This window comes from Lithobates pipiens, unplaced genomic scaffold, assembly GCF_037356315.1.
Source record: "Lithobates pipiens isolate NorthernLeopardFrog02 unplaced genomic scaffold, aLitPip1_a1.2 Scaffold_22, whole genome shotgun sequence".
In the NCBI taxonomy this organism is placed as follows: domain Eukaryota; kingdom Metazoa; phylum Chordata; class Amphibia; order Anura; family Ranidae; genus Lithobates; species Lithobates pipiens.
In genome coordinates, this window is record NW_027507784.1 from 191,994,284 (window position 1) to 192,017,995 (window position 23,712).

Sequence of the window (23,712 nt, forward strand, 5' to 3'; positions counted from 1 at the left end):
GCAGTGATGATTTCCCAGGATGTCCATGCACTCTGCAGTGTAGTTGAGCGTCATGGGAAATGTAGTTTCAAAACATCTGGGTGCCAAGGTTTGTCATCACTGATCTAGAGCAACTGAACTTGTAGTGCGCAGTGTGTTTGCCTTTTGTAAATCAACCTCAATGTTCCACTCCTCTATACTTTTGGTTTATTACAGCAATAATTAGAATTTCCATGACCTTTTAGCCACCTATATATTTTGGATCTTTTGTTCATTTTGAAAGTGTGATTTTTACTGAAGATAAGCACTGCTCATATTTTAACACATTGCCCGAGTTTTCTTTATTCACATAAAAAAAATAAAAAAAAAAAAACATAAAAATTTATTTTGAAATCCAACCTTTATTCCCCCTCCTTCAGGACCCAATCTCCACAAACACTCAGCATTAAATAAATACGTGCACATTGCATGTCCAGTCTTTTATACAGTATCCTCAGCCTGGAAATGCTGCGCCGGCTTGATCAGAGATAGTATGTTGTGGACACTCAAAGGGCCAGACATATGGCTAGACAATAGTCTACAAACCATATAGCTGTCCTGGCCCAAGGATCCTCTGGCTGTGGTCTCCATGGCAGAGTAGTTATTTATTAAGAGACATTGATTGCAATCCTTTGGCCGCTGCTCCTGGTGGATCTTTTACTGTAAAATAAAAGTAAAACACTATGAATTTAGAACATCAGCTATGCTACTATACCAAGCACCAAAGGCAGTCACAGAATGCTTGTTGTTATGCATAGGGTGATTTTCTAACTTGTTGGAAATTTTCCCTGTGACAAGGCTCTGATCCTCCATTGATTTATAGATCGGATTAAAGGTACCCTCCATATCACTGTCATGGCAGGTCCCAAGTGATTTCCGAGGCTTTCTAGGATGAGAAAATATCTCATGGGAGGTATCTGCATGGCGACATTTAGGTTTAACGTCCGTAAACCTGGCTGACCAATTAAAGCTGGATACACACGAATAAAAATTTGACTGAAATTCAGCCAGTCCCTGCTGAACCAATCCGTCGGTAGATCCCCCTGTTCAACAGCAGCTAATCGTTGCCACTGGCAAACCTTCAAATCATCAGCTTGCAGCCAATTGGCTGCAGCCCTGATCAGTGTATTCTGATACTCTCCCTTGTGTGGATGCAGAAATCTGTTAATTTTTGTCATTCCATTCAATGTTTTTTATTTTATTTTTTAATCAACTCTCTGTACCGAGCTTAAAGCATTTGTTACTGCAAGCCCTTCTGTGGGAAGCTCAGTGTGCTGCTGCTGCTTCTCCTCCCCCCCCCCCCAGCTCTTAGCCAGCTGAAAGCAGAGGGAATGTGATCACTTAAAACATTGGGGAAAAAGGGTATTTATAATATTTTTTATATCTCTATAAAAATGCTGTGCATTTCATTTCTATTTTAAACTGAATGGGTTTTTGTTTCACGAGGCGATTGTAAACAATCACTTTAAGACCTCTGTGAAGAGCATCTAAAATAAGAAAAAAATAAATAAAACATTTTTTAACCCCAAATTAAATAAAAAATGGTAAGGCAGGAGGCGTTATTAGACCTGTATTGTATAGATCTATTCTACACACATATAAAGTGGGTAAAATAAGTATTGAACACGTTACCATTTTTTCTAGGTCAATGTATTTCTAAAGGTGCTATTGACATACAATTTTCACCATGTCGGTAACAAGCCATGCAATCCATACATGCAAAGAATCCAAAACAAATATGTTCCGAATTTAATTCGCGTGTAATAAAATGGAATGACACAGGGAAAAAGTACTGAAGAAGGGAGGTGCAAAAAAAAAAAAAAAAAAAAAAAAGGCATAGAAGGCCAAGACACCAGTTAAAAAAAATCACTAATTAGAAAGCAATCCTGCCCTTTGTCAGTGCAAATGAATATCAGCTGGTTCAATCTCAACTGATGGCCTAGAAAAAGGTGTCCTACAAGAAATACCATGATGTGACCAATGATGGCATTGGTTACAGAAGGATTTCTAAACTTCTGAATGTTCCAGTGAGTACTGTTTGGGCCATAATTCAGAAGAGGAAAGAACATAATTTCACCATAAACCAGCCACGACTAGGTGCTTGTTGCAAAATTTCTGACAGAGGAGTGAAAAGAATTATCAGAGGAGTTGTCCAAGTTATGGAGACCGTCAGAAAGATCTGGAATTAGCAGGTACAATTGTTTCAAAGAAAACAATAAGTAATGCTCTCAACCGCCATGGTCTGTATGCATGCTCACCATGCAAGATGCCATTGCTGAAGAAAAAGCATGTTGAAGCTGGTGTAATGTTTGCTGCACAACAGTTAGACAAGCTTGTGAAATACTGGGAGAATATAGTCTGGTCGGATGAGACCAAAATTGAACTCTTTGGATGCCATAATAATACACACCAGGTTTGGAGGTCAAATGGCACTGCACGTCACCCTAAAGCATACCATACTAACAGTGAAATTTGGAGGTGGGCACATCATGGTGTGGGGCTGTTTTTTCAGCATAAGTTACTGGTAAACGTCATGTCATTGAAGGAAGGATGAATGGAAAAAAAGTACCAAGATATTCTTGATTAAAAAATCTTTTGCCATCTAGAAGGATTATGAAGATGAAAAACAAGGGTGGTCATTTCAGCAAGACAATGATCCCAAACACAAAGCCAAGGAAACACTCAATTTCAAAGAAGGAAAATAAAGATGCAAGAATGGCCCAGCCAATCACCTGACTTGAATCAAGTAGAAAATCTATGGAAAGAACTAAAGATAAGAGTTCAAACAAGAGGCCCATGGAACCATTAAGATTTGAAGACTAGAAGATCACACCTGAGCAATGCGACTAGTTTCTCCATACAAGAGGTGTCTTGAAGCGGTCCTTACCAACAAAGGATTTTGTACAAAGTATTAAATAAATTTCAGTTAGCGTGTTTAATACTTTTTCCTGTCTTATTCCACACAACTTCATTTCATACTTATTTGTTTTGGTTTCTTTGTATGTATGGATTGCATTAGTGGTTACAGACAAGTGGGGAAAATGATTTATTAATCTTTTTTTTTTTTTTTATTTAAAAAGAAGTCTAACTCTCATAAAACAGCACAAGCAATGGAAATAAACTCACCTTTCTTTTCTTCTTCCTTCTTTTTTGCTGCCTCTTCCCTCTGTTTCCGGATGATTGCTAGGCGGGCCAGATCAGCTTTTGCTTGGTCTGTTTTTCCTGCTAAATGCATTTTCATATAACGTTCTTTTGCCTTCTGTTTCTCTATTTCCTCCCTATTGGGCAAAACAGACGTACAATTAAAGCAAAGTGTGTTAGTTCACCTGTGACCCAACAATGGATTTTTTTTGTAAAGGTGGACTTAACCTATAATCTAGACTTCCCACATGGGCACCAAAATCTTTGTTCTCTTTAAAATGAAACTATGCTTTGACCATGCAACAGTTTAATGTAATGCTACCCACCCTAGTAGCACATATTGGCTTTCCTCCCCCCCCGCACTGCTTCATTTAACCATAAGGTACAAAAAAAAAAAATGTATTATTTAAGCTCCAAGTCAACCTAGTTGGAGCTTACACTGTTCTGAGAACCTGAGTTTTCTAACCCCCATGCCACAGTGCAATATGCATGCAAAGTACAGGCATACCCCACTTTTAAGTACACAATGGGGTTTATCTACGAAAGCTGGAAAGTGCAAAATCAGGCTCCCTTCTGCATATAAACCAATGAGCTTCCGGGTTTTATTACCAAAGCTTAATTGAACAAGCTGGGGTTAGAAAGCTCATTGATTTCCAGCTTTAGTAAATAAACCCATTGTGTACGTAAAAGTGGGGTGTGCCTGTACAAATTAAATTCCGAAATTCACATTTAACACAGAACTAAAATTAAAGTTGTTAAATGTAAGGCTGGGCAATTTTCTTTCCTTCTACCACAAGTGTACCTAAGATGATCAATTGATATATTTGGGTACAAAAAGCCTGACCATACATGGTCCCTGCTGAACTGGCCAAGATTGAAAACTGTCTATGACCAGCTTAAGTATTAATAAAGTAAAAGGCATTAAAAAAAAAAAAAAAAAATCTGGTGTATATTTTTAATGCAATGGTATGAAACGTGATCAAAATTAAATAACTGGGTGGCAACCAGAAAAATAAATGCTGGAAATTAAGAGTTAAAAAAAAATAAAAATAAAAAGGGAAGGGATAAAATAAAAAATACACACACACACCTATCAAGTGAAGTGAAACACACCAGACAAGCAAATAAATGTAAAATCAAAACGGTGCCTGTGCATTAACAAAATCGCTGAGCCATGCGGCCTGGTAACAAAAATTGCCTAAGGCCTCATACATACATACACAAAAAAATAATAAATAAATAATCTGAAGGGAAAATTCACAAGATGAACTGTTTGCGGATTTTCAGATCATTAGTATGGTGTTTGACAGCCCATTTGACTTTTTCGTCAGACAAGAGCTGTATGTGCAGGCTATAAGAATTTTGTCAGAAGTGTACTCAACGTCTGATTTTCGGATGGTTAGTACATAAATCGTCACACAAAAGTCGAAAGTACAAACACGCATGATCGGAATCATGGAATGAGCCTGAAGAGTTTGGTCTGGTAAACTACCTTTCGTAATCTAGAATTAACATTCATGACGCGGCAATTGATGAAATGTAGCGCACGTTATCTTCTTTAATGGGATAATAATGAAGCTGCTTCACAAGTAGTTATGACAAAAGTATTTTAAAAGGGCATTTGTTTTGTACGATATGAAAATTGCGAAAAAACGACCAAACTTCTACAACATGAAATTGGCAGAAGGGGCAAAAAGGGTGGCACTTGAAAAATTATCACAGCTCTTTATACTTTCATAGTACGTCACTACATTTGTCAAACGACAATTTGCGGTTAGTATGCTAGATAAAATCCTGCACACGCACTTTTGACAAAAATCAGACGCTCGGTCGTACAACAATCAAACCAGGTGTACGAGGCCCAAGTCTTGGCCCTGCTGACTCTTTACCTGAGAACTGATCGATCACGACTGGCTTGGTCAGCGCTAAGCAAAGAATAGTGACTGTCATGCCATGTACACACGACCAGACTTTGACGGACTTCCGTTGAATCGGACTTGTCTACACACAATCACACCAAAGTCCAACAGATTCGACCATGATGACGTACAACAAGACTAGGATAAGGAAGTTCATAGCCAGTAGAAAATAGCTGCCTTAGGCCGCGTACACACGGGCGGACTGTTCGCCCAACTTTGTTTGTCAAACAGTTTCGGCAAACAGTCCGCTCAAAATTAGCATGGACGGACATGGCCACACACGGCACTTTTTGAGCGGACTGTTTCAGCGAACTGTTTGCCAAACAGTTCGCTCAACTTTTGAAATGAACGGACTCGCCCACGTAAGGCGGAGGCAAATCCGCCCATTTCGAGCGCGTGTACAGGTAGGCGGGGCCCGCGAGGGAGACGTCGCGGGCTCCGCCGCCTGGAATGGACTTAAAGGGGAACCCCAACGCCGAAAAAAATCGGCGTGGGGGTTCCCCCAAAGTCCACAACAGACCCTTGTCCGAGCACGCTACCCGGCCGGCCAGGAAAGGGGGGCGAGCGAGCGCGCCCCCCCTCCTGAGCCGTACCAGGCCGTGTGCCCTCAACATGGGGGGGTGCCTTGGGGAAGGGGGGGCCGCGCGGCCCCCCCACCCCAAAGCACCTTGTCCCCATGTTGATGAGGACAAGGGCCTCTTCCCGACAACCCTGGCCGTTGGTTGTCGGGGTCTGCGGGCGGGGGGCTTATTGGAATCCGGGAGCCCCCTTTAAGAAGGGGGCCCCCGGATACCGGCCCCCCACCCTATGTGAATGAGTATGGGGTACAATGTACCCCTACCCATTCACCTATGAAATAAAGTACAAAAAAAAACACAACACAGAGAAAAAATATTTTATTGCACAGCTCCGGGGGTCTTCCGTCTTCGGGGGTCTTCTCGCCGGACTCCTCCGCTATCTGTGTGTAGCTCTTTTGCTAGCGGAGGAGTCCGGCTTTCTTCCTCCCCGCCGCCAGCCTCTTCTCCCGACTTCGGGGGTCTTGTCCCCCTCTTCGGTTCTTCTGCCGGGCCACCGCGCCTTCTTGTAGCTCTTTTGCAGGCGGTGGCCCGGTCTTCTGTCGCCGCTGCCTTCCGTTCTTCTGTCGCCGCCTTCGGTTCTTCTGCCGGGCCACCGCGCCTTCTTGTAGCTCTTTTACAGGCGGTGGCCCGGTCTTCTGTCGCCGCTGTCGCCGTCGCCGCCTTCCGTTCTTCTTCTTCTTCCCCAGGAGATGTTGACACGTCGCTCTCTCCGGCCGGAATGCCAGAGCCGCGCTGTGCGGTCACTTATATAGTGACAATGGGGCGGTGTCACATGGTATATGTCACATGGGTTGGTCACATGGGTTGATGTCACATGGGGACTATGACATCGTAAGGGGGCGGGGTCACCATGTGACCAACCCATGTGACATATACCATGTGACACCGCCCCATTGTCACTATATAAGTGACCGCACAGCACGGCTCTGGCATTCCGGCCGGAGAGAGCGACGTGTCAACATCTCCTGGGGAAGAAGAAGAAGAAGAAGAAGAAGAACAAGAAGAAGAAGAAGAAGAAGAAGAAGAACGGAAGGCGGCGACGGCGACAGCGGCGACAGAAGACCGGGCCACCGCCTGTAAAAGAGCTACAAGAAGGCGCGGTGGCCCGGCAGAAGAACTGAAGGCGGCGACAGAAGAACGGAAGGCAGCGGCGACAGAAGACCGGGCCACCGCCTGCAAAAGAGCTACAAGAAGGCGCGGTGGCCCGGCAGAAGAACCGAAGAGGGGGACAAGACCCCCGAAGTCGGGAGAAGAGGCCGGCGGCGGGGAGGAAGAAAGCCGGACTCCTCCGCTAGTAAAAGAGCTACACGAAGATAGCGGAGGAGTCCGGCGAGAAGACCCCCGAAGACGGAAGACCCCCGGAGCTGTGCAATAAAATATTTTTTCTCTGTGTTGTGTTTTTTTTTGTACTTTATTTCACAGGTGAATGGGTAGGGGTACATTGTACCCCATACTCATTCACATAGGGTGGGGGGCCGGTATCCGGGGGCCCCCTTCTTAAAGGGGGCTCCCGGATTCCGGTAAGCCCCCCGCCCGCAGACCCCGACAACCAACGGCCAGGGTTGTCGGGAAGAGGCCCTTGTCCTCATCAACATGGGGACAAGGTGCTTTGGGGTGGGGGGGCCGCGCGGCCCCCCCTTCCCCAAGGCACCCCCCATGTTGAGGGCACCCGGCCTGGTACGGCTCAGGAGGGGGGGCGCGCTCGCTCGCCCCCCTTTCCTGGCCGGCCGGGTAGCGTGCTCGGACAAGGGTCTGTTGTGGACTTTGGGGGAACCCCACGCCGATTTTTTTCGGCGTTGGGGTTCCCCTTTAAGCCCATTCCAGGCGGCGGAGCCCGCGACGTCTCCGTCGCGGGCCCCGCCTACCTTCACACGCGCTCGAAATGAGCAGACTTTCCTCCGAGCGGGAACAGTTTGCTCATTTCGAAAGTAGCCTACACACGGGCGGACTGTTCGCTCAAACACAGTTTCAGCGGACAGTTTTTCGGAATTTCCGAAAGACTTTGTCTGTCAAACTGTCCGCTGAAAGCCCACACACGAGCGGACTGTCCGCCCAAACACTGTTCAGCGGACAAGGTTGGGCGAACAGTCCGCCCGTGTGTACGCGGCCTTAGAGTCGGTTTTCGTCAGGACTAGCATACAGACTAATGGATTTTTCGACCGGACTCGAGACCGGAGGAAAAATAGGAAACATGTTCTAAATCTAAAGTCAGTCTGATTTTGACAGCAAAGGTCTGATAACGCCCACACAGGGTCGAATTGGCCGACGGATTTGTTCCATCGGACCTTTGCTGTCGAAGCGCAGTGACGTCAGCTGACAGCAAACTTTAGCCGGCTGACAGCAGATTCTGGGTCACAGTAGAGCACAAGTGCACTCCTGTGATCCATAAGAGAAGTATGGCCATAAAAATTAGGCCAAACCTCTCTTTTAGTTAGGTTCTTTCCCAAAAAAGGTGGCCTCCAGGACCACCATCACACACCTTTATGGACATAATACAAAAGTGGATCTTTCGCTTATCTGTCTCCCTCCACGTTGTCACATTTGTGTCAAATTTGTTTGACAGGTACTGTTTCCCCATTTCCGAAAACAGCGCCGTCTCCCAGAAGTTCGCCCCCCCCCTTCCTCTGCTACTGGACCAATTAGAAAGCACAGCACGCTTCACACATGCGCCCGGCGCAGTAGAGGACCGGCTATGAAGCGGAAAGGCCTCACTGCCAGGTTTTCTTACCTGGAATGGCAGCAGCTGCACCCGACAGCCGATCCTCAGATCGGCTGGGGTGCTGACATCGTGGGCTCCCTAGACAGGCAAGTGGAAGTCAGTAGCTGGAGTATTTGGAGTAGCTGCTGACTTTAAATTTTTCATGGGGGGCTGGACCTCCGCTTTAAACAAAAGGCCAAGAAGGGAAGTTGGCTCTAGAGCTCCAGAACAGGGAGGGAGGCATCATTACCCTAAAATTCAGAACTCTGTGCCTGGGAATAGGGAGGCAGTAAAAAGCAAGAGAGGGCACCTTAAGGTGACTGTCACGTACAGTGCCTGTTACTTGACTTAGTCTTGGCCTCAAGATAAAGATCCTGAACCAGCAAGGTAATTTAACACCACAAATGTTATAAATACAACAAAACAAACCAGCTCACAGAGACAGAGATATATCTCTCTCTCTCTCTCTCGAAAGAGAGATATATTAGGGCTGAAACAACGAATCGATTAATCGTCAACTCATCGATTATGAAATTAATCGTTTATTAATTTCATAATCGATTAATCGGGCAGTAATATAATTGGGTTAAAAAAAAAAAAAAAAAAAAAAAAAAAAATTAGCCCTTTATAGTACAAAAAGAGCAAATAATCGCTACTGTAAATATTATTCACCGTTCTACAGTAAAAAAATGAACCCCTACAGTAGTGATTATCTGCTTTTTTTTCTACTATAAAAGGGCTAATTTTAGTTTTTTTAACCCCATTATGTTAGTAAACGTCTTAGACCTGGTTCACATCTATGTGTTGGTGCTTTTTGCAGAAATGCACTACAGTTCGATTACATGGTTTCCTATGGGACACGTTCACATCTGAAAGGGTCAGGGACTTTTAACGCAAACTTTTGCTTTATTGGTTCAATATACTTCAATGGAGAAGCTGTAGAAAAGCATGTAATGTGTTTTTGCAGGAATTTGTGTTTTTTGCCCAAAAAAAAGGCAAAAATTTAAATTGCAGTAACATCACGTGCACAAAAATCAAAACGTACAGCAAAAAGCATCGCAGAAAACAGATCAAAAGCAAACTGCATAGGTGTGTACCGAGCCTTATGTTGGTCACACAGATCAATTTTCAGATGAGAATATTCAGACGGAAAATCTTTGTACATTCACTGAATGGAAATTTTGTTTGCAATTTTCACTTGTTTTTAACATTCTGTTTTTAAAATGAATGCAATTTCTGAACGAAAACCACATACACTGTCTGAGAATTCCTTTGACTAAGAAGTTTTCTATTATTTCCAAATTTTCCCATCACTGTGGTTGAAAATGAACATCAATTTGACCCACTTTTTTTTAAAGGTTATTAACCGATTAATCGAAACAATAATCGGCCAACTAATCGATTATGAAAATAATCGTTAGTTGCAGCCCTTATATTAGAGATATAGATATATATCTATATCTCTCTCTCTATCTATATCTCTCTCTCTCTATCTAATATCTCTCTCTCTCTCTCTCTCTCTATGTATCTCTCTCTATGTATCTCTCTCTATGTATCTCTCTCTAATCTCTCTCTCTAATATCTCTCTCTCTAATATCTCTCTCTCTAATATCTCTCTCTCTAATATCTCTCTCTCTAATATCTCTCTCTCTAATATCTCTCTCTCTAATATCTCTCTCTCTAATATCTCTCTCTCTAATATCTCTCTCTCTCTCTCTAATATCTCTCTCTCTCTCTCTAATATCTCTCTCTCTAATATCTCTATCTCTCTCTCTAATATCTCTATCTCTCTCTCTAATATCTCTCTCTCTCTCTCTAATATCTCTCTCTCTCTCTAATATCTCTCTCTCTAATATCTCTCTCTCTAATATCTCTCTCTCTCTAATATCTCTCTCTCTCTAATATCTCTCTCTCTCTCTAATATCTCTCTCTCTCTCTAATATCTCTCTCTCTCTCTCTAATATCTCTCTCTCTCTCTCTAATATCTCTCTCTCTCTCTCTAATATCTCTCTCTCTCTCTCTAATATCTCTCTCTCTCTCTAATATCTCTCTCTCTCTCTCTAATATCTCTCTCTCTCTCTCTCTAATATCTCTCTCTCTAATATCTCTCTCTCTCTCTCTAATATCTCTCTCTCTAATATCTCTCTCTCTCTAATATCTCTCTCTCTCTAATATCTCTCTCTCTCTAATATCTCTCTCTCTCTAATATCTCTCTCTCTCTAATATCTCTCTCTCTCTCTAATATCTCTCTCTCTCTCTCTAATATCTCTCTCTCTCTCTCTAATATCTCTCTCTCTCTCTCTAATATCTCTCTCTCTCTCTAATATCTCTCTCTCTCTAATATCTCTCTCTCTCTCTCTCTAATATCTCTCTCTCTAATATCTCTCTCTCTAATATCTCTCTCTCTCTCTAATATCTCTCTCTCTCTCTAATATCTCTCTCTCTCTAATATCTCTCTCTCTCTAATATCTCTCTCTCTCTAATATCTCTCTCTCTCTAATATCTCTCTCTCTCTAATATCTCTCTCTCTCTAATATCTCTCTCTCTCTAATATCTCTCTCTCTCTAATATCTCTCTCTCTCTAATATCTCTCTCTCTCTCTAATATCTCTCTCTCTCTCTAATATCTCTCTCTCTCTCTCTAATATCTCTCTCTCTCTCTCTAATATCTCTCTCTCTCTCTCTAATATCTCTCTCTCTCTCTCTCTAATATCTCTCTCTCTCTCTCTCTAATATCTCTCTCTCTCTCTCTCTCTAATATCTCTCTCTCTCTAATATCTCTCTCTCTCTAATATCTCTCTCTCTCTCTCTCTCTCTAATATCTCTCTCTCTCTCTCTAATATCTCTCTCTCTCTCTCTAATATCTCTCTCTCTCTAATATCTCTCTCTCTCTAATATCTCTCTCTCTCTAATATCTCTCTCTCTCTCTCTAATATCTCTCTCTCTCTCTCTCTAATATCTCTCTCTCTCTCTCTCTAATATCTCTCTCTCTCTCTAATATCTCTCTCTCTCTCTAATATCTCTCTCTCTCTCTAATATCTCTCTCTCTCTCTCTAATATCTCTCTCTCTCTCTCTAATATCTCTCTCTCTCTCTAATATCTCTCTCTCTCTAATATCTCTCTCTCTCTAATATCTCTCTCTCTCTAATATCTCTCTCTCTCTCTAATATCTCTCTCTCTCTCTCTAATATCTCTCTCTCTCTCTCTAATATCTCTCTCTCTAATATCTCTCTCTCTCTCTCTAATATCTCTCTCTCTCTCTAATATCTCTCTCTCTCTCTCTCTAATATCTCTCTCTCTCTCTAATATCTCTCTCTCTCTCTAATATCTCTCTCTCTAATATCTCTCTCTCTAATATCTCTCTCTCTAATATCTCTCTCTCTAATATCTCTCTCTCTAATATCTCTCTCTCTAATATCTCTCTCTCTCTAATATTCTCTTGAATATCTCTCTCTCTGATGCATGCTGTATTCTCTCTAATATCTCTCTCTCCCTCTATATCTCTCTCTCTCTCTAATATCTCTCTCTCTAATACTCTCTCTCTCTAATATCTCTCTCTCTCTCTCTAATATCTCTCTCTCTCTCTCTAATATCTCTCTCTCTCTCTCTAATATCTCTCTCTCTCTCTCTAATATCTCTCTCTCTCTCTCTAATATCTCTCTCTCTCTCTCTAATATCTCTCTCTCTCTCTCTAATATCTCTCTCTCTCTCTCTAATATCTCTCTCTCTAATATCTCTCTCTCTAATATCTCTCTCTCTAATATCTCTCTCTCTAATATCTCTCTCTCTAATATCTCTCTCTCTAATATCTCTCTCTCTAATATCTCTCTCTCTCTAATATCTCTCTCTCTCATATTATCTCTCTCTCTCTAATATCTCTCTCTCTCTCTAATATCCTCTCTCTCTAATATCTCTCTCTTTCTCTCTCTCTCTAATATCTCTCTCTTTCTCTCTAATATCTCTCTCTCTCTAATATCTCTCTCTCTCTCTCTCTAATATCTCTCTCTCTCTCTCTCTAATATCTCTCTCTCTCTCTCTAATATCTCTCCTCTCTCTAATATCTCTCTCTCTCTAATATCTCTCTCTCTCTAATATCTCTCTCTCTCTAATATCTCTCTCTCTCTCTCTAATATCTCTCTCTCTCTCTCTCTAATATCTCCTCTCTCTCTCTCTAATATCTCTCTCTCTCTCTCTAATATCTCTCTCTCTCTAATATCTCTCTCTCTCTAATACTCTCTCTCTCTCCTAATATCTCTCTCTCTCTCTAATATCTCTCTCTCTCTCTAATATCTCTCTCTCTCTCTAATATCTCTCTCTCTCTCTAATATCTTCTCTCTCTCTAATATCTCTCTCTCTCTAATATCTCTCTCTCTCTAATATCTCTCTCTCTCTAATATCTCTCTCTCTCTCAATATCTCTCTCTCTCTAATATCTCTCTCTCTCTAATATCTCTCTCTCTCTCTCTAATATCTCTCTCTCTCTCTCTAATATCTCTCTCTCTCTAATATCTCTCTCTCTCTCTCTAATATTCTCTCTCTCTCTCTAATATTCTCTCTCTCTCTAATATCTCTCTCTCTCTCTCTAATATCTCTCTCTCTCTCTCTAATATCTCTCTCTCTCTCTCTAATATCTCTCTCTCTCTCTCTAATATCTCTCTCTCTCTCTAATATCTCTCTCTCTCTCTCTAATATCTCTCTCTCTCTCTCTAATATCTCTCTCTCTCTCTCTCTAATATCTCTCTCTCTCTCTCTAATATCTCTCTCTCTCTCTCTCTCTAATATCTCTCTCTCTCTCTCTAATATCTCTCTCTCTCTCTAATATATCTCTCTCTCTAATATATCTCTCTCTCATAGATATATATATCTCAGAAAAAAAGTTTTTATTACTTTGTAATTTGTATTTGTTTATTGTGGGGACATAATCTCTTTATGGAAACCTCAAAGGTCTCTTAACCCCTTTACGACTGCCTAGAACATAAATGTGGCTGCAAAAGGTGTGGGCTTTAATGCTGCTGGGTGGTCAATGTTTCTGTGCCGAGAGCATGCTCCCAGCACAGAGAAAGCTCTTGGTCCCCATTAATGATAAGTAATCTGCAGGACTGACTCATGATCATGTGAGCACTGACAGCCAATCACAGTGGTCACATAAGCTGCTCTCTTGTCCCCCGGCATTCAGAACTTTTTAAACAGATGTCGGGGTGGGCAGGACTCAATGTCTCCTCTGTGTCCAAAAGATAGATAAAAAAGGGACAGAAATTCCCTGAACTGAATCTGAGCTGTCCCAGCACAAAAAAAAAAAAAAAACACCCACACACACACACAACATGGAAGTGCCCTGCGTCAGAAATGTTCCCAAGTGTGCCATGTTCTGTGTCCAATTTTATAATGCTCTATTTGAGCGAAAAAAAAAAGGAAGTCAATTTTGTTTGGGTACAGCGTCGCATGACCGCGCAATTGTCAGTTAAAGCGATACAGTGCCGTATTACAAGAAATTGCCTGGTCATTGAGCAGCCAAATTTTCTGGGGCTGAAGTGGTTAATCAACACTGGGTTGTTTTTTTTTTTTGCAAAAGAAACAAAAAAAGATCGAAAAAATTAAATAAAAATATATAGAAAGTGCTCTGCGAAACTGACAAATCTCATCACCCTTGTACAGATGCAATTTATTTTCATTTACACTTAAAGCAGATGCGAATCTGCCACGAATGTTGTGCGATAAGTTGCACGAAGCTGGTCACTCAAAAGATGCTTCTGCTCCTTTTTGAGCGACAAGCTTTGTGCCATACAGTTTGCAATGACAATCGTACCTGCGTTTAGGTGCCATTGAGCATCAATGGCACCTGAACAAGTGTGGTGTGATTTGTCAGTTTTGCACAGCGTTTTGGGATCGCGGGCAGAATTGCCACGATTCTGATTGCGAACGCCCAGGTGTGAACAGAACCTAAGGGCGCCGTTCACACCAGATGCAGTTCTGTGCGCCTTTTTTTCCGCACTAAAAATGCATGCACAGTGTTTTCCATGTATTCAAATTGCTCTAGTTCACACCATGCAGTCAGTTTCTGGTGCAGAAACTGACCGGAAACAGACCATTGGAATACATGGAAAACACTGTGCATGCATTTTCAGTGCAGAAAAAAAAAAAAAAAAAAAAAAACGGAACTGCATCTGGTGTGAACTGGCCCTGAATCCACTTATTGTTGAATGAACCACTACTTCTGCCAAAAGTCTATTTCAAGCATTAACTAGAATACTTTCCAAGATTAGTTTTGAACTTTTCTTCTGCTATTTTAAAGGTCATATCTTCGTGTTCTTGGTTTCATTCATATTGAAACACTGCCCTCCTTAACACCATTAGCCCATTTGATGTATTTAACGGCTTCAATACTAGACACTTTTACTCTCTCCCTGCCCAGGCAAAATTTTCAGCTTTGAGCGCGGTCACACTTGAATGACAATTGTGTACCCATATTAAATGTTTTTTCCACACAAATAGAGATTTCTTTCTTTGGAATTTAATGAAGTATAAAAATAAACAAAATAAATGTAGCTTTCCTTTGTTTCGGTTATAGGATTTTTAAACGAAATAATCTTTCTTCAGTAATTTAGGCCAAAATATACACCGCTATATTTCATTGGTGAAAATAACACAAATCAGTGTATTTTAGTTTGTAGGCACGTTAGAGTCCACAAACTATGGTATACATAACTAATAATCAATCCTGATGTACTGACCGACTATTTTTTGGAGGCCCGAAAATGCCACAGCAGTACAAATATCCCCCCAAATTAGCCATTTTTGGAAAGTAGGCAGTCCAAAGTAAGAGGCATGGCAAGTTTTTTTTGAAGTTGTCAATTTTTTGTCACAATATTTTGGAATAGTAAGTAATCAAAAAACATATTTTTTTAACATACAGTGAGCAGAGCAATACAGTGTCACCACAGTAACACTGTTTTACTCTGGGGAGGGGGGGGGGGTCAGGTTTTTCTTTTTGTTTTGTTTTTTAACCACTTGACCACTGGGCACTTAAACCCCCTTAATAACCAGACCAATTTTCAGCTTTCGGTGCTCTCACATTTTGAATGACAATTACTCAGTCATGCAACACTGGACCTATATGAAATTTTTGTCCTTTTTTTCACACAAATGGAGCTTTCTTTTGGTGGTATTTAATCACCGCTGGGTTTTTAATTTTTTGTGCTATAAAAGAAAAAAAATACAGAAAATTCTGTAAAAAAAATGAATTTTTCTTTGTTTCCGTAAAATTTAGCAGATTAGTATTTTTTTCTTCATAAATTTTGACCAAAATTTATACTACTACATATCTTTGGTAAAAATAAGTACAAATTGGTGGATATTATTTGGTCTTTGTGAAAGTTATAGAGTCCACAAGCTATGGTGCCAATATCTGAAAACTGATCACACTTGAAGTACTGACGGCCTATATCAATTCTTGAGACCCTAACATGCCAGAAAAGTACAAATACCCCCCAAATGACCCCTTTTTGGAAAGAAGACATTCCAAGGTATTTAGTAAGAGGCATGATGAGTTTTTTGAAGTTGTAATTTTTTCCCACAATTCTTTGCAAAAGCAAGATTTTTTTTACTTTTTTTTTTTTTTCACAAAATTGTCATATTATCAGTTTATTTCTCACACAGCATATGCATACCACAAATTACACCCCAAAACACATTCTGCTATTACTCCCGAGTACGGCGATACCACATGTGTGAGACTTTTACACAGTGTGGCCACATACAGAGGCCCAACATGCAGGGAGCGCCATTAGGCGTTCTGAAGCACCCAGGACAATTCTGACATTTCTCTCCTACATGTAAAAATCATCATTTATTTTCTAGAAAATTACATAGAATCCCAAAACATTATATATGTTTTTTTAGCAAACACCCTGGAGAATACAATGGTGGTCGTTGCAACTTTTTATCTCGCACGGTATTTGCGCAGCAATTTTTCGAATGCTTTTTTTTGGAAAAAAAAAAAACTGTTTTGTGCTAAAAAAAAAAAAAAAAAAAAAAAAAAAAAAAAAACACACAGTAAAGTTAGCCCAATTTTTGCATAATGTGAAAGATGAAGTTACACCGAGTAAATCGATACCCAACATGTCACTCTTCAAAATTGCACAGGCTCGTGGAATGGCGCCAAACGTCGCTACTTAAAAATCCCCATAGGCGACGATTTAATTTTTTTACAGTGAGATATAGGGTCAATAAGACCCCGCATCTCACCTCTAAGCTGGGAAGCCTGAAAAAAATAAAAAAAAATAAAAATAAAAGAAGAAGATTCTGGATTTGATCGTATTGGCGAGTCGGTAGAAGCACCGGAGGGCGGCGGGAGGGGGGTGTCTATGGCTGGGTATTGCAGGGTATCACAGAGTATGGCGTTGCAGAGTATTGCGTTGCAGAGCATTGCAGGATATTGGAGGGTGTTGCAGAGCATTGCAGAGTGTTGCACGGTATTGGCGGGTGTTGCAGAGCATTGCAGAGTGTTGCAGGGTATTGGCGGGTGTTGCAGGGTAATGCAGAGTAATGGCAGGGTATTGCAGAGTAATGGCAGGGTATTGAGGGGTTAATTTTCGGTGAGCAGCGATGTGGGCACTGCAGATGCAGCCCACATCGCTGCTGACACCGATCTCTTCCCCCTCCGCTGTTCCGATCGGTACAGAGAGGGGGAGGGAGGAACCGGCGTCATAACATGACGCCGGTTTGTTTACAAGTGATCACTCCGTCATTTGACAGAGCGATCACGTGGTAAACGGCCGCTATGAGCGTGATCGTGATCCGGCGGTCACGGATGCTCTCGAGTGCACGCCCCAGGGGGCGCGCGAGAGCGGAATTCTGGGAGAACATCATATGACGGCCTCCCAGAGTTAAGAAACCGCCCTGTAGCTGTCATTCGGCTATAGGGCGGTTGTTAAGTGGTTAAATACACTATGATTGCTTATATGCGTCTGTGTCCATTTTACAATTCTAAGCAACCATTTTGTTCTCAATGAAAATGAATTAGTGTTTACTATTGTGAAGAGCTGTGATTAGCCACAGCTAATCACTTGGTACAGATGGATGCGATTGGTCACAGTCATTACATGGTATAGACAGGGCCAATCACAGAGCTCATCACGATAGTACACAATGAAAAGGCATGTAGCAAAGCATTTGATTGTGTACAACAGTCATGTGATCAGATGGTAGCAGCAGCAGGTTGGTACAGTGATTGGACATCGGCTGTGTCCACTGGACACGGCAGGTGACAGATCATTCTGGGGCTGCCGCCCAGCTGTCATTTTACAATAGACTGGGTAGGAAGAAGTTAAAAGGTTTTAATCATGTCTTCCCTTTACCTTATTTGCTCCAAGACTGTATGTGTTCAGTTCCTGAAGTCTGTCCTGATACATTTTATCCCTCAGGCCTTTCTTCACTTTTGTTGAACATCTCTGGATTCATTCTATTTTATCAATGGTTTTCTGTAAATTAGGTCTCTAGAACTGGACACAGTATTGTAAAAGAGGTCTCACTAAAGATTTATATACGGGAATCATAACCTCCTTCCTCATGCTGGTGATCCCTCTAGTGATGCATCCAAGAATTCTATTCACTTTTCCCACTGCCGCATCTAGAATCAGAATGATCACTGCTGTTCTCACAGCTTCCCTCGAAATAAGACATTAAAGCTGAATATAAACTTTTACCTGTGAATGAATATAGTAAGCATTAGGTTGGATTTACCTTTCCCTTCGTGACAGTTCTTTTGGACCTTCCAAATCAATCTGGGTGACCTTTTTAGATGCCTGTGCTGCTCGATTGGGATTCTCTATGTCAATTAAGCCTTCAACTCCTTTACGCTTTTGCTAAAAAGAGAAAAATCTTAGAATGTTTAATGAAAAATAAAATGTCATTCTTCTAAAAGCAAACCAGCTGTAAAACAGAAGAAGGACAGGGCAGTTATGCAGTATAACTGACTGTAGGTTTACACGCTCTCCATGTGCATCAATGACCCTTGGCCGCCTAAAGACCCTGTTGCTGGTTCACCAGATTTCCTTCCTTGGACCACTTTTGGTCAGTCCTGATCACTGCAGACCAGGAACATCCCAAAAGAGCTGCAGTTTTGGAAATGCTCTAACCATTACAATCTGGCTTTTGCCAAAGTTGATCAAATCCTTACAATTGCCCATTTTTCTGGGACATGTTCACTTGCTGCCTAATATATCCCACCCCACTTTCAGGGGCCACTGCAAGATAATGTTTTCAATTTACCTGTCATAGCTTCTAATGTTATGGTTGAATGTTGTATGCATTTAGTAACAAAATTGAATATGCTGACACACAATTATAAGATGTAGGCTCATCATACATGATACAAGGTGCCTGCGCAAATCTTTGTACAGGGAATTTTAGAGCTATCCAACTATGCAATGTGAGCACCTAGCTAAAACTATCCAAATCAGTTTTCTCCAGTCAGCCAGGTCCTTGTACTACATACTTGTTGGTAGATCTAAAAGAAGACTGTACAGTCAGATTGTAAAATGTTTGATGAATATAAAGTGTGTGTTCAGCCAAAACTGTTTTTTTCCCCTCTGGATTTAAGATTCAGTGGGAAAGGGTTAAAGCCCTATTGGGCTTTGTTAGGGAGATGACCCTAAACTTTCTGTTCTGTTAATTTTATATGTGTTATATGTGTTGTATGTTACATGAAGTAAGGATGAAGAAATAAAATAGAGAAAAGAGTATCAGATGCTTACCTGATAGTCATCATCATCTTCATCACTCTCATCTGAACTCTGATCTTTCTTTTCCTTGGTGGGGTCTTTGGGGACTCCCTCACCACCTTCTTCAAGTTCTGCTTCCTGTATAAAAAAAAAAAAAAAAAAAAATTATATAATAATAATAATAATAATAATAATGTTAAAGCAGTTGCTCCATGGTTTATTAATGGCACCTCTGGCTCCCGCTGCTGTCACACTCAGCTAGCCAATCAGGAGAGAGAGGGACGAGGCTGAACCAGGGCTCCGTGTCTGAATGGACACAGGGAGCTGTGACTTAGCCCCCATAGCTACTTGCTATGGGGGCACTCAACAGGAGGGAGTGGCCAGGAGAGCCAAAGAGGGACCCAAGAAGAGGAGGATCCGGGCTGCTCTGTGCAGAGCAGGCAAGTATAATCACGTTTATTATTTTAAGAGAAGAAAAAATAGATTTTACAATCAGTTTAAAGAGGAACTAAACCCTGATGGGTTTTACTTCATCTTTTGCTCCCCACAAGGCCCGTGAATGGAAAGCATAATTGGCTAGTATGCACCGTATACTAGCCCATTATATGACACTTACCTGCAAAACGAAGCCCGCGCTGTCCCCTTAGCAGGCCGCATCCATCTTCTCCCCTCTTTCTTCTGGCGCCGCAGACTCTGGCTCTGTGACTGGATGGAGTCGTGTGACATCACTCCCATGAATGGGCGGGAGCCGCCAGTCACGGCAAACGCTGGGGGAGGAAACGGAACAGTGGTCCGATTCGTCACAGTGCATGTGCCGATGACGACATTGGCGCAATACAAGTGAAATATCTCCTAAACCACGCATGTTTAGAAGATATTTCCACTATCTAATAGGTAAGCCTAGAATAATGCTTACCTATAGGTAAAAGTCACCAAAAAGGGTTAACAACCACTTTAAGAAATCTAGCCTACTTCTAATAATCTGAAAGATCTTAAAATTTATTTGATCCCCACACACTTACTTCCTTGAATTCTGTGACAAGTATTCACTATGTCCTGTGAGAAAACACTTCCAGTCCCATAGCCAAAACAGGAAGCGAGAGGAAATCCCTCCAAATGAATCCTTTGGGGACCCCCAGGCCATCAGAACTAGTGTCCCCATTGAAAGATTTCCCTTCTATTACTTTTCTGGGAACAACCCAAAATTTGGGATTTTCTTTTACTTTCAATGATAACGGTAAACAGGACAAATAGCAAGGATGAATCTCCCTAATGGGGGCACACACAGCAATAAAAACAGCAAGCCTTCTAATCTCTCTCCATTCTGTCTAAAGCCCCATACACACGGTCAGATTTTCTTCAGATTTACCAAAACCATGTAGTACAAGGGCCTGCCTGATTGCATACAAATTTGAACTTCTAAAGGTTTGACCTCATATTATATGGTTTTGGTAAATCTGAAGGAAAAGATCTGCAGAAAATCTGATAGTGTGTATGAAGCTTAAAACTTGGCTCTCGGGTGCTGCCACCACCATCTTCGTAAGGGAATCACTTCTTGGTTCCCTACTGCACATGCATGACTCACGCTACGCATTTCCACTGTTCCCTGCTGTCTTCCAGAAGAGGGAGAAGTGGCGTAGATACCTGCGGGTATCTATACCCATGAAAAGGTACCAAATGTGACACCGGGGGGATTCTGAAAAGCAGACATTTTTTGTGTGGAACTCCGCTTTGAATAAAACATGCCTTTTTTAACCCCTTATCAATCCTTAGTTTACCATAATCAGGCCCAATGAAAGGCTTTTTAGTTAAACAGGAAGTAAACTTCCTCTGCAAACTTTTACCTATAGGTAGTGAAAACATCTCCTAAACCTGTACCGATTAGGAGATTTTTGCTGTGCATGCAGCCAGTGGCCCACGTGTGCCATTCCTTTCCAAGCTCGTGGGGTGAACGGCACCTCCAATGCTCTGGCCAATTACAGCGCCAGAGCCCGTGAACCCGGAAAAAGCTCTGGGAAAGATGTCAGCTGTGACAGCAGTGTGTGGGGACTGCTGCAACAGCTTTGTTCTAAGGTAAATATTTCATAACGAGCTAGTATGCAACCTCTTTAAATTGATAACTTCATATAGGTACGAGGTAAAAAACAGTCCATATCACAGAAACAAGAGACAGTAAAACCATGCTTAAAGCGAAAACTAAAGTTCTGCTGTAACAAACAGCAAGAAGGCAGGCTTTTCATTTCCTTCAATGGAACCACTGGAGGGAAGGGGGGTACAAGGTTCCTTTAATTCCACTTTATTGATAAAGCACATCAACATGAACCATCTGTATAGACATACCCGAGCCTTTTCATGTTCAGCTTTAATCTGAGCATCTATCTCCTCTGGACTTGTATACTGCCTCACCCGACCTTTGTGACCGCCTTTTCTTCCTGCACAAAACATGATTGTAAATGTTAAAACAAATATAAATATTCACGTGTAGCATAAATAGACAGAATAGGAGGAGAATAATTAAACAGAATATAGCATCAACACTTAGACAGGTGTTAGGAGATGTCCTAAAAAAAAAAAAAAAAAAAAAAAAAAAAAAAAAAGACAGGTGTATTTTTAGAAAAACTAATACAATGCCTGTCCCAACCTAAACTACAAGAACACCCCCTTCACAGCTTCAGCCTCCATTACTGTTCACAGCTCATCCAAAGTAAAAAAAAAACTTAACAGCAGGCCGCATCTGACCCATAGACTTGTAAGGATCTGTATACCCAGGCTCAACATACATATCCTACAGCCTTCAGAGTAGCCAAATAGGTGCAGAATACAGGGTCCTGAAATACAATTTAGGCCTCTTTCACATGGACGATCCGTTCAGGTCCGCCTGTCAGTTTTTCAGGCGGATCTGAACGGATGCTCCATAGAGGTCTATGGAGCGTCGGATGTCAGCAGTGACATGTCCAGGTCCATCCCTGCACATTGTGCAGAGACGGACTTGTCCTCTGCCTGCTCAGCGGGGATCGACAGATCAATCCCCGCTGAGCAAGCGGATATCCATGGGGTGGGTCATCACTGATCTGCCCCGTGTAAAAGAGGCCTTACTATACTTCATACTTTAGAGTGCTGCATCATGAACATCTACCTGTACTAGAAGCTCTAGGCTCTTATTTACTACCTAAAAGTTGACTTTGTTTCTGATCAATATAGCTAACAAACAGCATACACTACATAGCCAGACAGGTGACAAGCAAATTTCTTGGCTGAGCTTTTAAGTTTCCAGCCCACTCAGAAATTGATTAGCATTATTTCCTCTGCCCAACTAGCATACATATGTAATAGGAAGATGTACAGTCTCACTACGAAACAAAACACATATCTCCCACACAAGACTGGCTGACCAGATCTACAAACCTCCCAGAAATGAAATCAGTAAGTAAAAGCTCCTAAACGGTATACTTGACTGTGTCTGAGTAAATATTAAAACCATTGCATAAGCATTACAGCAGGGCAACCAGCATTTTCCAGAAGATGTCAGCAATGGTAGTCTCCACGGTTTCCTTTAAAGTGGAAGTGAAGTGGGGAAAGATTAGAAGTAGTCAGTTGTTTTTGTTTCCTTTTTTGGGAGATTCTCTTGAAGTTTTCTGCCATAGTGATTCACTGGGACAAAGTGAGGGGAACTCTAAAATGAAAGCTTTGCCACCATTAGAGGGCTGGCATGCTGCCAAGTTTTTTTTGGCAATAGGAAGTAATATAAGAGCTATGATTTCAGTGCCTTGGTTGGAAAATTTGAAGAGGAGTTTGCCCACAACGCTTACAGATGTGAATGAGGACTTATTTACATATCCTGAACAAGCAGCAGAAGGATTTTAAAACATTTTAGTGTGTATAACCTGGGCACAGATTCACTAAAAGCATGATCCTTAAACAGCACCTTAATTCAATTGATGCACTAGGCATCACTGTACTCCCCCTACTCCACATTAAAGGAGAAGTAGGGCCAACCCTCTATTGGCCACTTCTCCTGAGGGCCACAGAAGTGCACTTACTTCTGTACTCCTGGGACCCAAATGAAGCCAACAGTGCACTAAAGTCCACTGCTGGCTGACATCACAGAACTGGTCCAACCTCTGCAGGGATCCAAATAATAATGTCTGGATTGGCCCAATGCCAGACTGGCAGCTGGTTCAGCCTGTCAGTACACTGCTGAGAGCCTGAGCCAGTTTTTATCGCCCACACAGACCGGTGCTCCATTGGGTTCTGGAGGGAGACTGACTCTGCTCAGAGTGGAACTGAATACTGAGTGATCAGTGATCTTCAATCACTCTGTACTTGGTGTAGAGTGCATGTGCCAAACACAAGGCCCGTGGGCTGAATCCAGACCTCCAGGACATTTCACCTCTCACTTCTCCTGCCCCCACAATACAGTCAACAGCTGAGAGGAGGACAGAGCTCCTTCTACAGATTCTGCGCCTCTCTGTGCAGCTGCAGCACCTCCTCGTCTCAGCATTCAGCAGACTCCAACCCTCCTCCTGATTCTGGACTTTGATTCCCAGCAGCACATGGTAAAAGGGGTGTGCTGACTCTTGACACCTGATGTCAAGGGGAGGGGGGGGAGTGCCCTGGTCATCAAGTCTTTCATATACAA

The 23,712-nt window shown here is 42.0% G+C and overlaps 1 protein-coding gene across 1 annotated transcript in view; it reads right to left on the reverse strand.

The window, feature by feature from the left end:
- Positions 1 to 360: 360 nt before the first annotated feature.
- PDAP1 (PDGFA associated protein 1) overlaps positions 361 to 23,712 on the reverse strand; it is a 24,232-nt gene continuing 880 nt past the window's right edge. The window contains exons 2-6 of the mRNA XM_077448752.1: positions 21,414 to 21,505; positions 19,107 to 19,211; positions 18,094 to 18,215; positions 3,145 to 3,296; positions 361 to 678 (exon numbers count right to left, since the gene is read on the reverse strand). Coding sequence (XP_077304878.1) covers positions 620 to 678; positions 3,145 to 3,296; positions 18,094 to 18,215; positions 19,107 to 19,211; positions 21,414 to 21,505 — 530 coding nt within the window. The 3' untranslated portion in view covers positions 361 to 619. The remainder of the gene's footprint in view (positions 679 to 3,144; positions 3,297 to 18,093; positions 18,216 to 19,106; positions 19,212 to 21,413; positions 21,506 to 23,712) is intronic.